The 15,210-nt window shown below is 40.1% G+C and overlaps 1 protein-coding gene and 1 long non-coding RNA gene across 4 annotated transcripts in view; one reads left to right on the top strand and one right to left on the bottom strand.

Moving 5' to 3' along the window:
• Positions 1-7,592, bottom strand: part of EMB (embigin) — a 25,527-nt gene extending 17,935 nt beyond the window's left edge. Inside the window, exons 1-2 of one of the 3 annotated variants that reach the window (XM_039567348.1) lie at positions 7,152-7,591; positions 2,251-2,334 (exon numbers count right to left, since the gene is read on the bottom strand). In XM_039567348.1, the coding sequence (XP_039423282.1) occupies positions 2,251-2,334; positions 7,152-7,236 (169 nt within the window). In that variant the 5' untranslated portion in view covers positions 7,237-7,591. Of the gene's footprint in view, positions 1-2,250; positions 2,335-5,256; positions 5,345-7,151 lie in introns of those variants that run through there. The other 2 variants (XM_010395246.4, XM_039567349.1) reach the window with 2 other exon arrangements.
• Positions 6,688-15,210, top strand: LOC104686652. Its single transcript, XR_005603862.1, has 3 exons — positions 6,688-6,770; positions 13,424-13,512; positions 14,817-15,210. It is a non-coding gene; the product is annotated as an uncharacterized LOC104686652 (long non-coding RNA).

Raw genomic sequence — 15,210 nt, 5'->3', positions numbered from 1 at the left:
GGGCTGTGGGTTGCATATTCCTCAGAGAGTATGAGATCTTTTATAAAGCTCTACAAAGCTTGATACAGCAACTCTCAGCACAGTTTGTTCCCATCACTTGTTCTCATGCATTTCAAGAACAGAGAAATAAAGCAAATTAATAAGCTGCAGCTCTAACAGATGTAGCCCAGCTACAATAACCTTCTTTTAATTAAGTGATGAAATGAAAGAAATAGATTTCACCACCAACAATCTGATAGATACATGAAATGTTTTAAGCCACATGCGCTTTTACATTTTTGGAAATTAATTTTATTGTCAAATATTTCATAATGCATTGCAGAAACATATGAACAGTAATTAGGGACTGATTCTACCTAGTCACATAGCTTTATAAAAGAAAATTATTCTGGTTTTTGTAGAAAGAAGGGGGCTTGATTACCTCTCCTCTTCATGATTCCCAGCCACAACTGAGAAGATAGAGGGACTGGGCTACAGCTTTAGCCTTCCCACTCAGAGATGCATTGGGTGGCCAAATTGATCACTGCACAGTAGAAACAGCACCTCTGAAAGCCTACATCTCATCAGAATTATTCCTTCTCTTCCTTTGCGTAAAATACTGAACGCTCAGGTAAAGCTGTTAAACACATGCCTCTGAGCTACAGCTGACAGGATCAGGCTGCACTGAAGGAGATCCCTGCTAGTGGTTTGCATCTAAAGGCACAAGCAGAGGTACCACAGGCCTTTCAAGTTGTTGGCCAGTTCCAGAAAACATCCTATCAAGCTCACAGCACAACGAATTCTGTGTCACAGGAAATCAACCTTCTGCCTGGCTTGCTCCATCTCCATTTTCAAACTTTCCCTCAAGCTTCAACCAGTTTAAGTAAAAATAGTCCTGTATATTTAGGTGGTTGGTATGGAAGAACAGAGCTTCAGGCTATTTCATTTGGTGTTGTTTACAGTACATTGCTGTCTCAACTGGTAGTACAAAATGGCTTTTTAAGCAGAGAAATCAAAGCTGTCTCTAGCAGTAGACAATAGTCCTGTTGCTCTAGACAAGAACACAACAAGCCTTGATCTCCACCCCATGGAGAAGTAAACTAGTCCAAGTGTTTACCCAGGAAATAATATGTCAAGGCTGAAAAATTCTGGCAGATCTTAGCCTGCCTGTATGTGCAAACAGACAGCACACCAGGGCTGTGACAGATCACCTGAGTTCATGTCAGTCTAGTATGTGCATGACCCATATCCCAAAATATCCTGAAATCCCTCAGAATGATAATTCTGAGAGCATCAGTGCTAGTTCATATGGTAGATCCAGCCACAAAAAACAACACAACCTTTAAAGTGTCTTGCCCACAAACAGGATTTTCATACTGACTTTCTTCCTCAATTCACGTATCAATTGAAAATATTCAGGTGAGGTCATATATTAAACATTTTCTATGTTTCACACATGTCCCCATGTGTTTATGTATGTAGGGAGTTATTGAACCTATTAGCTGTTGCACTACTAGTTCTCACAGTGTGCTAAAAAGCTCTGAAGATGATAAATACCATTATCTCAAAAAAAACCCACCCAACTTGTGGGTGAAGCAACTTGCCAGAACTTTGTTGAGGTCACATATAAATATAACTTAGCTCCTATCTTCTTGCACTAATCAACATGAGCTTTGGGACAGTGCTGAAATTCTGATTTTCTGATCTTTGTGTAGGAAGGAAAAATAGAATCAACAATCGTTTCTTGTTTCTTGTCCTGCCTGGAACTTATTCTTGGCTTCCCATTAAAACTACAGTTAAGGCACAGGAACAACAGGCAGTTTTGACACAGCCACAATTACAAAAGATGAAGCTAGCAGGCACAGTGATGCAAGGGCATTACTATACCTTTCACTAACACACAGGCATACGGAGCTCTCCTATTAAAAATTATCACATCTAAAAACTAGAGCAATCTCCCTGCAGTGGCACTTGTTTGGGTGCTGCCTGACTTCCATGGTCATTGCCTGCTTGTATGGCATATATGCCTAAGCACAACAGATCATGAAACTTGCAGTTGCACAGCTTTTTCCAGTCCTGAAGATACTTAAAACACTCAAGCTCTTGCAGTGGCTTCAAAAGGTCTAGATGCTGTATCTACTTCTGTTTCTTCCACAAAGTCACAGTCTGATTTCAAGACACTTAAGTGTGAAAATGTAAACTCTATATGATAAACAAATATCAACAGGAAAAAGGACTATACTTTGAGGTATACTGAAATAAAACAATTACCAGATGATTCATTAAGTCCAGCTTTCCCCTTAGTCACAGAATTCACCTGAGTCTGACTGGAATCTTGTGTTGTCATAGCTGGACCTAAAAAAAAAAAGCCAACCAAACAGAAAAAGTTTAAGGAAACTCTGAGTTACAAAAAGCTAGTTCATGAAAATAATTCCAGCAGAACATCCTCACCTCAGCTCTTCTCCATTTTACTTCACGTTCTGAGCATACACATTAGAAGATGCACAAGAACTGTTTTTCATTAGTTCTTCAGCTCACTTTAGGCAAGCAAAGATTAAAGAATAGAGGAAATATTTATTCTAATTTCTGCACAGAGTTCTTTTCTTGCAGTTAGCTTACAGCCAGGCAAAGCCATTCTTCAGAATGTTCCAGCAACTTTATAAACTGTACTCACATCCTTGTTCATGGGCTTAAAACACCACTTATGCTACTGACACTGGTCAATTATTTTTAACACAGATTATCAGATTTTCCAATAGAATAACTTCATGACAACTTTACAAGTCTAGTGTGATGAAAAAGCAATGAACAAGCCACCTTTGCTTCCATTAGCACCTTGTTAAGCAAAAAAAAAAAAAAGACATCTGCATCAAACATTAACTTCAACATCTAATGCTAACAATTATTTCCATTTTCCATAATACCACTGCAAATGTGATCCTCCTCCTGTAATACAGCTTTTACAAGAACCAGCTGAGATGCTAATTTCCTTTATGTTCCTGACTGGAAAAAGAAAGAGCAAAGGAAGAGGCAGAGAGGACCTGCTTAGTAGTTCTGTCACTCTTTTAAGAACTCAAGATACCTAGACGTTTTAGAAGAATGGAAATGTCTCCTCATTCCTTTATTTCCACATTTGGGTGACAGAACTAGTGTTTATTTTGTACTAACTATCTTCACTGACAAAGGTATTCCAGGACATGTTCCACTGCCATAGCACTCAGGGGAAGTTATTCAGCCATTAGTCACACAAGGGTAAAAGGACATGTATTTTGCATTTGTAATTAAAGTCTTGCACTGGGGAGAAATTAGCATCATAAACTCTTCTGGACATCCAAGACAGCAACAAACACAGACCACAGAATATTCTGAATTGGAAGGGACCCACAAGGATCTAGCCTAACTCTTAAGTGAACAGTGAAAATCTACATCGTATTTTTATGTGCATTCAGACTTGAGAACCACATGCCCTTCAGCAGGAGGTGAAGTCAGCACTCTGCCATTTCCTAAAAATGAACACTACTAACACTCCTATCCCATTTCAGCACCTAAAGGCATACACAACCTATAGATTCTCTCATTGGCACCTCAGGCACACAGTTACTCCATCACAGCTTGCACCATCTGCTGTCTCAATCTGCCCATCAAACTTCAACCAGTTTGGATCAAGAGTGAAACAAGGTAGCCAAAAGATACGATTAAAAGAAAAAAAATAAGCATTAGTAGTTCTTAACAGCAGCCTTTTTATTTTTCCATACTTTTTCCTATCAGTCCACTGATCCCACAGCCAGCTGTTCCCTTCCAGCCCTTCACCTAAGAAAGGAATTTAAAAAATCTGCTCTGAGGATGTGCTGGCTTATGAGCCAGACAGCAAGAAGACTGAATCTTATTCTTTGCCTGACAGAGGTACTGAGCAAGGTGAGCTATTATTTTTCTGATATTCATAGTAAAACTGAAGAAAGGTCCATGAATTTTTATAACTGCAGCATCTTGAGGCATTCTAAGCATGTCATGGATCACCTGCACATTAATTAAAATCACCAAAGATGATAAATTTAGAAGGTGCCACTGCCAAGCTGTAAAGCAGCTCTGTTATCTCTCTGCAATGAAGGCAGATAACCTGCAATGTGGTTTGCATACTAACAGGGTTATCATCTTGGCTTTCTTCCTTGATTCATGTATCAAGTGAAAAAAGTCAAGTACAGTTATTTTTGTCACCACTGCTTCCAGATCTTTAATCTTTATCTGTCCACGTCAAACTACATAAAACACAGCTAACATTGCACCACTCTCTTCCTCTCATGTATACTTGCTGAATAGCACTGGAGATCAAGATGAGCCAGCACTGCATCATTAGTGTCACCAAGCCACGCAATGATGTAAGCAAGTCACATGGAGTACTTCTCTAGCTATTGAGTCATGGCTGCATGCCTTAGCCTATAATTGTTTTGCATCAGACTTAATCAATAGTGTGGTAGCTTGTTGAGTTCTCATTTCCTTAATTTCCATGTGGGAAGGAATAAGCAAGAGTATGATGTCAATTTCATTTTTTACCTTACCTCTGCTTCAAAAGGCAGCCAATATTTTGGGGGAATAAAGTATAGATATATCATGCTTACTATTAGCAGAGCAATTTCAGGCTTAAAAATCTATTTTCTCTCTTTCAGTTAGAAAGGCAGCTAAGAAAAGGCTGAAATACAGTTTGGTTTAACATCTTTATTTTACTATTTAATTTAATATCAACCATACACTTTTAAGTTCACAAGCATTCAGCAGCATCCAAAACCAGCCACCAGAACCTCCCAATGCCCCAAAGACATCAGAGGATCAACATTAAGGCCTTCCAAATGCCCTGATAAAAGCCATTCCCTCAAGTGAAACCAGAAAAACCCAACCTGGAAGCAAAGTCCGTAAGGAATCAAGTGTGTTCTATACTCATAGCTCATTGATTTCTTCAGGAGCAGAAGCTGAGAGATGAGACGTGGTGGAATTGCTTTTCCTAAATCAATCTGTGAGCACTTGCTGCAACTAAATTAGACAACCACAAAGGTAAACAAAGCAAGCAACAAGCTCTGAACAACATTGTGACACCTAGTTAGAAATTACCCTTAACTCAATACAAAATAAAAGCAGGAGTTTAGATTTTTCCAAAACAATTAGCTAAACAATTACATGACTAAGATAACAAAATATGTATTTCTTTAAGATACCATCTCAAAACAAAAATCTAATAGGGCTTTTGGGGCATCTGCCTCACCAGCTGCAGACCATGTAACCCACCTTTCTGCAACTCAATCCTTGTGTGGCAAGTGCTCCCTCTGCTTACTTTTACTGCAAGCATTTCTTTTGGTTGAAGAACCCTCACATCTCCAAAACACAGTTTCTGGACTTCACTAGAAAAGAGTTTTTAATTCTTCTCTCTTCAGGTGACATGAACTTCTCTTTGCTGCAGCTGCGTAGATAGTCCCTGTGCTCAGCTTTACACCCATCTAGTTAATAACCAATGGAAGAGTAAAGGGTTTTTTCATTTCAACCATCATGGAAACCACAGTATGATGCCTCCCTATGTAGTTCATACAGCTATAAAAACATTTAGAGGAAGGCTGAAAAACAACAGCTTCACTCTATACAGATGAAAATTACTAAAGTTAGTGCCTTATTTCTGATGTCTGCTCAAAACCACAAATGATACCCACCACTTTAGGAAGATGGTAATTTGTGCAAGTTTTGAAAATACAAATAAGAGTTTAGCTGTTTGATTCACTTGTTTGCTTTGTTTTTTTCTCGTGAAAGGCTATCATTTCACCAACCACTTTACATAAACTTTAAATTGCTTCAGCCACCATCAGGTATGGTTTTTGGCAGTAACAGCTATCAAAAATAAATAGCTTATGGCAATTAGCCATATGCTGACTCACGCATTCCTACAAAAACCAGACCATTTACACTCAAAAAACTTCTCAATTAAGTTAGCCGTTAGAAAGGACTTCAAGTTGTGTGTGTACATAAATACACATGTATTTTAAAAAGACTTAAGAACTACAAAGTAGATTTTTCTCTGTGTGCATACATAAATATGCATTTCAAACAAGACTAGAGAAGTATGTTTCCTTTCAAATTATGTGAAACTACTAGAAATTTCACGGAAGGTACAATCACCTAGGGAGCAGTACTGCTCCTCTTGGTACTAGGAGTGCAGCTGAGACAGAAAAAACCAACTACTTGTATTTCACACACTGAAAATGCAGCTAAACCACAATGAAATCAAGTCCCAGCACGGATATTCACCTAAGAGTATGCACACACAGACAGAAGAGAACTCTTGGCCTTGGCACGACCTACTCTAAGAATCTCACCCTTCACAGCAAACATCAGCAACCCAGTAATTCCTTCTATAACCATTCTCTACTACTCTGCAATGCCTCAGAAAAACCAAAACAAAAATCCACTAGTTTTAGAAATGAGAACGTATTTCCCGAGAAGCAGCTGGTCTGCTCCTGAACTGCTGAAAGCTACTAGAGGAGGAACGAGGTCCAGAAGGCTCAAGTTCCTCTTTCTTCACGGGTTTTAAATGCTACGTTTAGAAACGCAACACAAAATCCCAAGGAGCATCCCCCACAACCTACCAGCCACACTGGTATCTTAATAATGTAATCTATTCATCGGGGGGGGGGAAGGGGGTTGGGTGGGGTTTTTTTCAGCATTTAAACGCTTTTCTCAGTAAGGATAAGACTGCACTAAGATACAACACCTCACCTTCCTAGTCCTACACCTGTCAGCTAATAAACCTTCTGGTAAGTGAAGGAGAAGCTGGTAAGGCTACGGGACGGCTGACCGCCGATGCGGCTCAGCCCATCTGCTGCCGCCCACCACCCCGGCGCCGGGGGACATCGGGAGCGGATCCCCGCTGTCCCACGAGAACCCCGAACGCTGAGGGAGGCACAGGCGCCAGGGAGGGTCGGGGCCGCTGAGAAAAAGAAACGCCTCAGCTGTTCCCACAGGCAAGGCCGAAATGCAGCCGCCGTGCTGGGGCAGCGCTGCGTCCCCCCGAGAGCCGGGGGGATGCTGCGGAGCAAGGAGGACCTTTGCTCCCAGGCGGTGCTCCGGTCCACCTCGCTCCGGCCCGCCCGACACGGAGGGCGGAGGGGCCCGGCCCGGGGAGAGCTTACATTTACCTGCAGGGCTCCCTTCCAAGAGGCTGATGCAGAGCAGCAGAGGCAGCAAGCGCCCCAGGCGCCGGTCGGAGAAGGCAGCAGGCATGGTGCCCCCGCCGCGCTCCCCTGGCTCGGCCCGGATCCACACCCCGTGGGCTGCACCGCCTGAGGAAGCTTCCAGCGGGCCGGAGCGGCTCTGCGGAAGGGCCGGCTACTCCAGCAACGATGGAGGCCAAAAGCAAAGCTGCCCCAAATTCACCGCGAGAAAAAAACAAGAGGCCCCAAAAAAACCGCCGAGAAAGCGCTCGTTCCACGACCGTCCCCCTCCGCGGGAAGATCTACTCAGCAGCGGGCCCGCCGCGCTTTAAGTGGCGGAGGAAGGGCGGGGGCGCGCACCGGTGGCTAATTGGACCGAGGCCCTGGCGGCTGAGCCACCTGCGAGACCCCCGGGGGCAGCGGGAGGTTGACGGCGCAGGTAGGGCCACGGGGTCGCGAGTTATTTTTGGCCCAAAGGGGCAGTGGCTGCAGGACCACCTGTGCAGGAGCAGCTCTCGGCGGCAAACGGCTCTGGCAGGGCTTGCCCGGAGAAGATTGCCTGGGGCAGAGCTAGTCTGTCTGTCCCTACCCTTTAGGTGGTGATCTTCTGGAGAGCCCAGCTTTGAGGGTCACTGGCTCCAGGGCAGCTGGGTTATACTGTATGGGAGCTGCGGCTCTTTTGCATCTCTTTTTCTACATCTCCCGGCTTCTACAGCAGTGCCCAGGGAGCACCATTTCTAGCAAAGGCTTCTCAGGTTTTTGATAATAGCTAAGTGAAATTGTTTACACTCTTTTTTTTTTTTTTCTATATTTACGTGTACTTACCTAGTAAACCCACTCATATGTGTATATGTGCATTATATGCATTTCTGTTTGCTGCTTGGTAAATAACTGAATTCTGATAGTGCAAAATGGAATCTGGCACGGTGGCATTCTCTGAAAGAATAACTGTTTGATGGGGTACTTACTGCTTCTTTCCTTCTTGTCAGCTTCAGCTAATGCAGAGGTTGAGTTGCGTAAAAAGTTTGTATCAATGATGCAAAAAATAAGACTTTACACCATCTTAGCTCTCCATGCTGACAGAGCTGTTGGAGTTTATGCAGAGTAAATGCCCGTGTTGATTTTCCAGCGCTACACATGTTCATGCTTCCATTCATATTTTCCAATACCAGTACAGTGTCGTTCAGAATAAAATTTTCATTCATAAAAACTCCCAGTAAGTACAACTAATGGCAAAAGACTGGGAACAGGACTCTTTCACATTTGCTGTGTGTTCCGGGAATACTCAAAATGCAATGGCTATAAGGAGAGATTGAACCCCCATGTTTGTTAATCTGCCAGCCTGCTAAAACTGCACAGTGATGGGATTCAGAGAGAGAATCCAATTCAGATAAAGCTGTTTAGGAATGGTAGATGATCTTCAGCTTTTAATAGGAAAAAAATTGGCTGACACTTGGAAGCTGTTTTATCTGAACCAGTTAGGCCTGAAGAGACTTATCTTGGTGGTGGGTAAGGGAAAGGAGAGGAGAGAGAAGGAGAGGCAGAGGAGAGAGGAGTATGAACAGCCTAAAGATATGAAAGGACTGGTATATAGCTCCAGTCCCTGGAATGGGTGAAAAGAAAACTTTATATTCACTTTATTTAGTGGCTGGGTGTGCAGCACCTTTTGGTAAAACGTATTTTATCCACCTGGAATCCACATGGATTGGTTAGTAGAAATGTATGACTAAACACTGGCAGCTGGCACAAATGGATCTGTTAGGGCAGTCCCACCTAGGACCTAGCTGTAGCTTTGTCAGCTCCTGCACACTGGAAACTGCAGAGGTTCTGATGGAGACAATTGGTTTTGAGTGACTTGGTGTTTAGTCCTGTATGGGACTGGCTTCTGTATTTTCAACCAAGTTAACTTTGGTGAGCAGTCAGAAGACATGATGAATGCCTTTGCAGGATTCCATCTCAGCTCTTCTTCAGGCCTTGTCATCTGCTAATAGTACATCCCACATTTACTTAATGCTGAATTGAAAGAAAATAGTTATTAGACTGCTGTTGAAGGAACTGTTTTTCCTATACTCATGGTATGAGATACAGAAGCCACAAATGGAACAGTATGAGAATGGAACAATTCCAGTACAATGGAACAGTAAAGAGAAAGGCAAAGGCAGGAGGAAGGATGGCAGAAGGAACGCAAAATAGAAGCAGAATTTAGAGGAACTGGTCAAGCGAACCAAACAGCCCTTTAAGGGTTTTCATGCTCAGAGTTTGCCTTACCATTATAATATGCTAGATTAGATTACTCCGTAAGAACTCCAGCTGCATTTGGTAGATCATTGAAAGTGTAAGAATGAGAGGTTTCAGAAATTATAAGGTTAGTGATAACAATGATAAAACAGAATATTTGGGATATTTTAAAAAATTAATTATTATATTAGCTTGCATTTGGAAAATTGTCTGGTGAGTAATTAGAAATTTCAGGAAAAGTATTTAAATTTTACATACCAAGTCTAATCTACTACACTTATTCATATCCAGCATATTTTCCTCTTCTCTCACTTCCATAGAGAAACGTTGACTTATTATCACATGGTAATTACTTGGCAAATATTACAATTGTTTTGGAACAAGAATTCATGTGTTGAACCGTACTCTGGCTTATAAAAAACCTTATATTTAATAAAACCTCTGATACAGGGAAATTGCTGGTTTATTCGGCTGATTCAGGAAGATCTTTGCTGAAATTTTTCATGGCAAAAGGAAAGTAAATGAAACTCTGAAAACTGATATATGTAGATTATTGGCTGAATACAAACGTGGATTGTAATTTGAACTCTTACAGCTCCTTTTCACTAACAACCAAATCCTGTGTTCTCAAAGCCCAGTCTTTGGCATTCATTTATTTCTGTTAATGACTAAAACAGTAAAATAACCAAAGGGCATATGTGATCCAGCAGTTTTCTTGACTGGAGGTTTGCTTTTTATAAAATCCACTTAGACTGTGAAAAGGTAACTAATGTGTATGTGAGAAGAACAGTGAAAAAGAAGGAAACAATCAAAATGGACTGAAAACCACTTGAGGTGGAAGTTTATTTCAGAGATGGTGCTTAGCAGGTTTCAATATTTGAAACTGAATCATCAAGACCTTATTAGACTCTAGCTGGACTTTTTTTATGGGTATGAAATTTTTAATTGTAAAAGCATGAAAATAAACAGTGGTAAATAGAAGACACAATGTAGAATTACTTTAGAAATAAGTCTTGCAAGCTTTCCAGGATATAATTTCGCAAGGCCAGGAGGTAATGTGTTACTAGTCTGTGGACCACTATCAAGAGGATGTGCTGAAAGAGATGTTATGCAACACCTGCACTGGGGAATGAGTTCCCCATTCTGTGGTAACAGTCAGGTTATAATAAAATTTTTAAAGAACAATGCAAAATTTACAGGTTTCTAGGAGCCAAAGTAGTATACTGAGTGCTAGTACAAGACTACAAAACAGCATTTTACTGTTTTGTCCAAACATTTATCTTTCAGTTGCTCTCTTTTAAGGATTTGACTAAACAGAAGTTTTGTCTGGATTTAAAATTACAGGCCAGATTATGCAATCTTCATATTCTGCAATTGCCTGCTCTATGCTGTCTGCATCCTGCTGAGTAGCTATAAATCCGGTATCTCCTGCTACCTCCTCAAAGGCAATTTGCAAGGTTAAGCACATAATCTCTATTGAGAATTCTGCCATTTATCAAATGTTTAATGTTGTATTCTAAGATCAGAGCTATGTATGTAACAAAAATTGGGGCTATAGTGCTTTAGGATCACATTTTTTGAAAATCTTAGGTTGCTGCCAGTACCAATTACTGAAATTGTCAATACTGATCATGTAAGATTGTCAGTTGTTACTGTGCAGGGTTGCAGATTATGTAGTAAAGGCTTTGTTCATATGGCAAACACAACATCATAAGGAACTGGCATCCAAAAATTAAAGCAAGATTTTTGGCAAAGAATTCTTTCTGCCCACCAGTCCCCTGATTTCTGATATCTGAACAAAAATAAATTTTTAAAATGGAAAATATAATGAAAAAACCCCAGTATTTTGTTGAAAACACAATTTAAATTGCAGCCTTATGTATGGACAAGTAAAGAAATGTCTACAATCTGTTAGTTTAATGTAGAAGTAAAGTTCACTGTGATACAAATGCATGCCACCTCATCACAGGGTTTGCTTTGCAAGATGTGCTTCAAAATTTGCAGAAGGTATTATAAATGTCTCAAACAGGACCGGATGTCAAGGGAGGCAGTATCCTTCATTACAGTAATATACCTGTAAAAGTAAGGCAGCCTCTGATGTGAATACACTTTGAGAACAGTTACGCAAAATCTGAATGCAGATTGAGAACAACTGTTCTAATTGTAGTTCTACTGAAGGCACACATGTGAGTCTCACCTACTGCTTTAATAACAGCACCAAGAGCACCTTTGATAAGTCTTTCTTTTTCACAAATTCTCTATCTTCCAACCTTTCAGACTTTTGAAAACAGCCTCTCTTTTGTGGCAACCATAAAAAGTCATGAGAATTTTGTATATAATATAAATTATGTATGAAGGTATCCTCCATTCTGCTGCAGTACTTGCTCAATTATCACCAATAAGCAGGAGCACTAAGTTGTCTGAAGAACCAGGCCTTACTTATGTAATTACATTTGAGCTATTTGGGGCACCTGCCCTGGGATAATCAACGTGTGAAAACTTCCTGTCTCTTGTGGGTATGGTGGCAGACTGTAGACTTTTTCTCATCCAAATTAGGTATTTTATGGTTTTCCGGGGGGTGGGGGGGGATGTTGTAGTTCGTTTGGGGGTTTTTTTGGGTAGTTAACAGAAACTTAGTTTAACTGATTTACCCCCCTCCCCCGTTTGGAAATATGTTTATAATTCTGAAGATAAAACCTGAAGATAAGGCAGCATAAAATAAGTAACAAGTTAAGTGGCATAAGCCTTCCCTGGTGGAGGGAAGTAATCAAGTTAAACACCAACTCCATTTATTTATGAGCAAACTTCAGTGAACTTTAGAAACTCTGACAGCATCCTTTTACTTTGAACATTTTTTTTTTTTTTTGTCTTTATGTATTAATTTAGAAGGAGAAAAGAGGACTGCAGTGGAAAAAAAGTGGACAAAGTTACGTAACTGAAAGTGTTACTTGTAATTTCAAAATCATGAGACTTTAAACAGTTTTTATTAGTCTTTTGCCATTTAATTCTTTTGTCTCTTAAATGAAAGCTACGTTTTTGGGGGTTTTTTTCCTCTAATGACAGGACTTCTACTCCCAGTGAGGGAGCAGAAATAAGAAAGATGAAAAAGGTTGCAAAAGCCATAATACAATCTTCAGCACTTTTACTGACTACAGAGCCATCATAGCCAAAAACAAAGAACTGAAGTGGAAGGAACAATGCTGCCATTTGATCACATTAAAACTTTGCAGAAGGGAAGTAAGATATGTCCCTGTCCTCATCAGCAGAGAGGCAGAGAACTCAGTCTGTGTGCATGGGACATACCTAACAATAGAGAATCTGAATGAATGTGCATATTCACTCTCCTAAATTTTAATAATCCATACACATGTTGGTAGAACAACACCATCCAAGACAGCGCAAGCATATGTACCCTGGAATTTCCACACTACAGGAATATATCCATGCTTATTGTACCATACTCTTCTTAAAGAGAAGATTCAGTTTCAAGAGTGATAATTCAGCTAGTTTTTAATTCACCCAAGTTCAACATTATGTAGCAGATACAGAACTATTTAAATACTCGCTGAAATGATGCATACTTAGAACTGAATAGCTTAGTACTTCAATTAAAAAAACGTATGTTGGTTCAGAGAGAGGTGGTCTTGGATAATTGTGTGTGAAGGAAAGCACTATTTTAACACAAAACTAACTGCAAATATTTCTAGTTCTTTGCAGAGGGAAGGGCCATTTTCCAGTCTGCAAATATTTTGTTCGGAGAAGTGGAAAAATGTCAGGCAGCAAACAGAGTTCAGACAAAGGAAGGAAAGCCATCCGAGCCTCAATATTGAGCAAATTACTTGCCTGCTGCCATAAGAGTGATTATCAGGACTCAGGGTTTGCATGCCAAGAATTTATGGAATACTTATTTTTCCCATGTTTACTTTTTCTGGCTGAATATGCGTCATAATCCTATTGTTCTTCTGGTGCCTAAAGTGATACTCACTCTTTACTTCTGCATGGGAATCATTTTCTTCCAGAGCTGTAAACCCCTTCATTAGAAGTGTCCAGTGGGATCAATGAGAGGAGCGCCTGAGCTATGAGTCATCTCGTGTATCTTTTCAGTCCTGTAAGTACATAAATTTTATTTGACACTGGTAATAATAGAGTTAAAATGGCTTTTTCAGCTGAGATTATGTCACACTAGAGGAGTTCAAAGATGAACTTCCGAGTGTGACTTTTTAACAGCAGATCTGTTCTGCAAGGCGTTTCACAAAGGACTTATCAGGGTTATATTACAACTTGGATAATATTTCCAGAGACAAAACACATACATATATATATATTTAGCAGTGAAAGTAGCCTAAAATATATTGGTGTACAGAATGTGAATTTCAAAGTGAAAAAGAATAATCATAAGTAGTTTTTAACTTTAGGTATAATTCAGCAATTGTTAATATATTTCCAAATACTTCTGTTCTCAGTAAGCTGTGGGAGGATTATACAAAGATAACTTATTCTAATTGAGTTTTACCTTTCAATATAAAAATTAATTTAAAAATTATTAATGAAGAGAAGATTGTGCACAGTGTATCAGTAGTGAAAAATCTACAGCTAATGTAATATTTCTCCAGCAATAACTGATACCAATTTATCCTGGCTGATCTATGAATTTTACTTCACATTTTGTAAACCTCAGAAATGCCAGGAAAAAAAAAGGCATCTCTTCATTTTTCGTTGTTCCAGCTTCCTCTGTAGTGTGTTTTGCCTTCTTTTGGTTGTGAGAGTTACTGGAAACAATAGTTAACTGTATCGTAGCCTTTCAAGATCTAGTAATTATTGGATTTTGATTGATTTAACCACAAATTAGAGTTAGTACTTCTAAGACAGTTTCTTATCAGAAAAAAAAAATTTTATTTGGTTTTTAAATAACTCATATAAGAAGAACAGTAAATTGTATCTGACAGCTGTAGGGCTTTAGAAAACATAGTGCTAAGGGCTGCATAGTTATTTACTGGAAAATTATGTTTCAGATAAAAATGTTAAACAGTCTACTTTGAGGATATGAGGTCATTCCAACTATTAAGTTTACTTATATTCTTCAGTTTGACTCACAGGGTTTGAAACAAATCTGTCAGAAGGAAATGTGATCTCTCCACGTGGACCCTATTCCCATGCTTGACAACATTTAATGTGTTTATCCTTACATCAGCCTCATGGGTGGTTTTAAGTCCAATGAAACACAAAGTGGTTCACCTGAGATAACCCAGGGAAAGGGTTACATTTGACTATTATTTTCTAGTTTTTTCTGCCCCATGCCAGGTTCTTTTTGATTGCAAGGATAAAGCTGAGTAGATAGAAAAGGCTACTTAGGGTGCACTGAAAAAGTCAGAGGCATTCCCTGCTGACCTTTATTGCTCTTCTTTCTTTTAGGAGAGAGCAAACCATGCCCTTTGTACAGACAGCATGTTTGGACTTGGTTTGGGAAGAACGTGAGTTGCAGTCTCTAGCACACAGTGCAGATTGCAGGTGAGCATCTGAGGCAGCAGACGGCTCTGTGAACACAGTCATTTTGACCAAAACATGTGTTTGAGCACTTTAATACATTGGCGGAAATGAGATTGTAAATATGAGAGACGGTGGGGTATGCCCAGCCCCTGCCCTGGAGGGATGTCTGCTGAGATAAGGAGAGTGCCTAAACCTCCCAGCAGAGCTCCCCTGGAAAGGCAGCCACTCTGCAGTTATGGCAAGAAGAAGACAAACCCAGAATCCTCTGGGGGACTCTATGCAGATCCTTTGTAACCCATTGGCCCTTACCCTCTGGCAC

Source organism: Corvus cornix, chromosome Z (assembly GCF_000738735.6).
Source record: "Corvus cornix cornix isolate S_Up_H32 chromosome Z, ASM73873v5, whole genome shotgun sequence".
Lineage (NCBI taxonomy): Eukaryota > Metazoa > Chordata > Aves > Passeriformes > Corvidae > Corvus > Corvus cornix.
The sequence above is the reverse complement of the archived record's forward strand: the minus strand, read 5'-3'. Positions and strand labels throughout refer to the sequence as shown.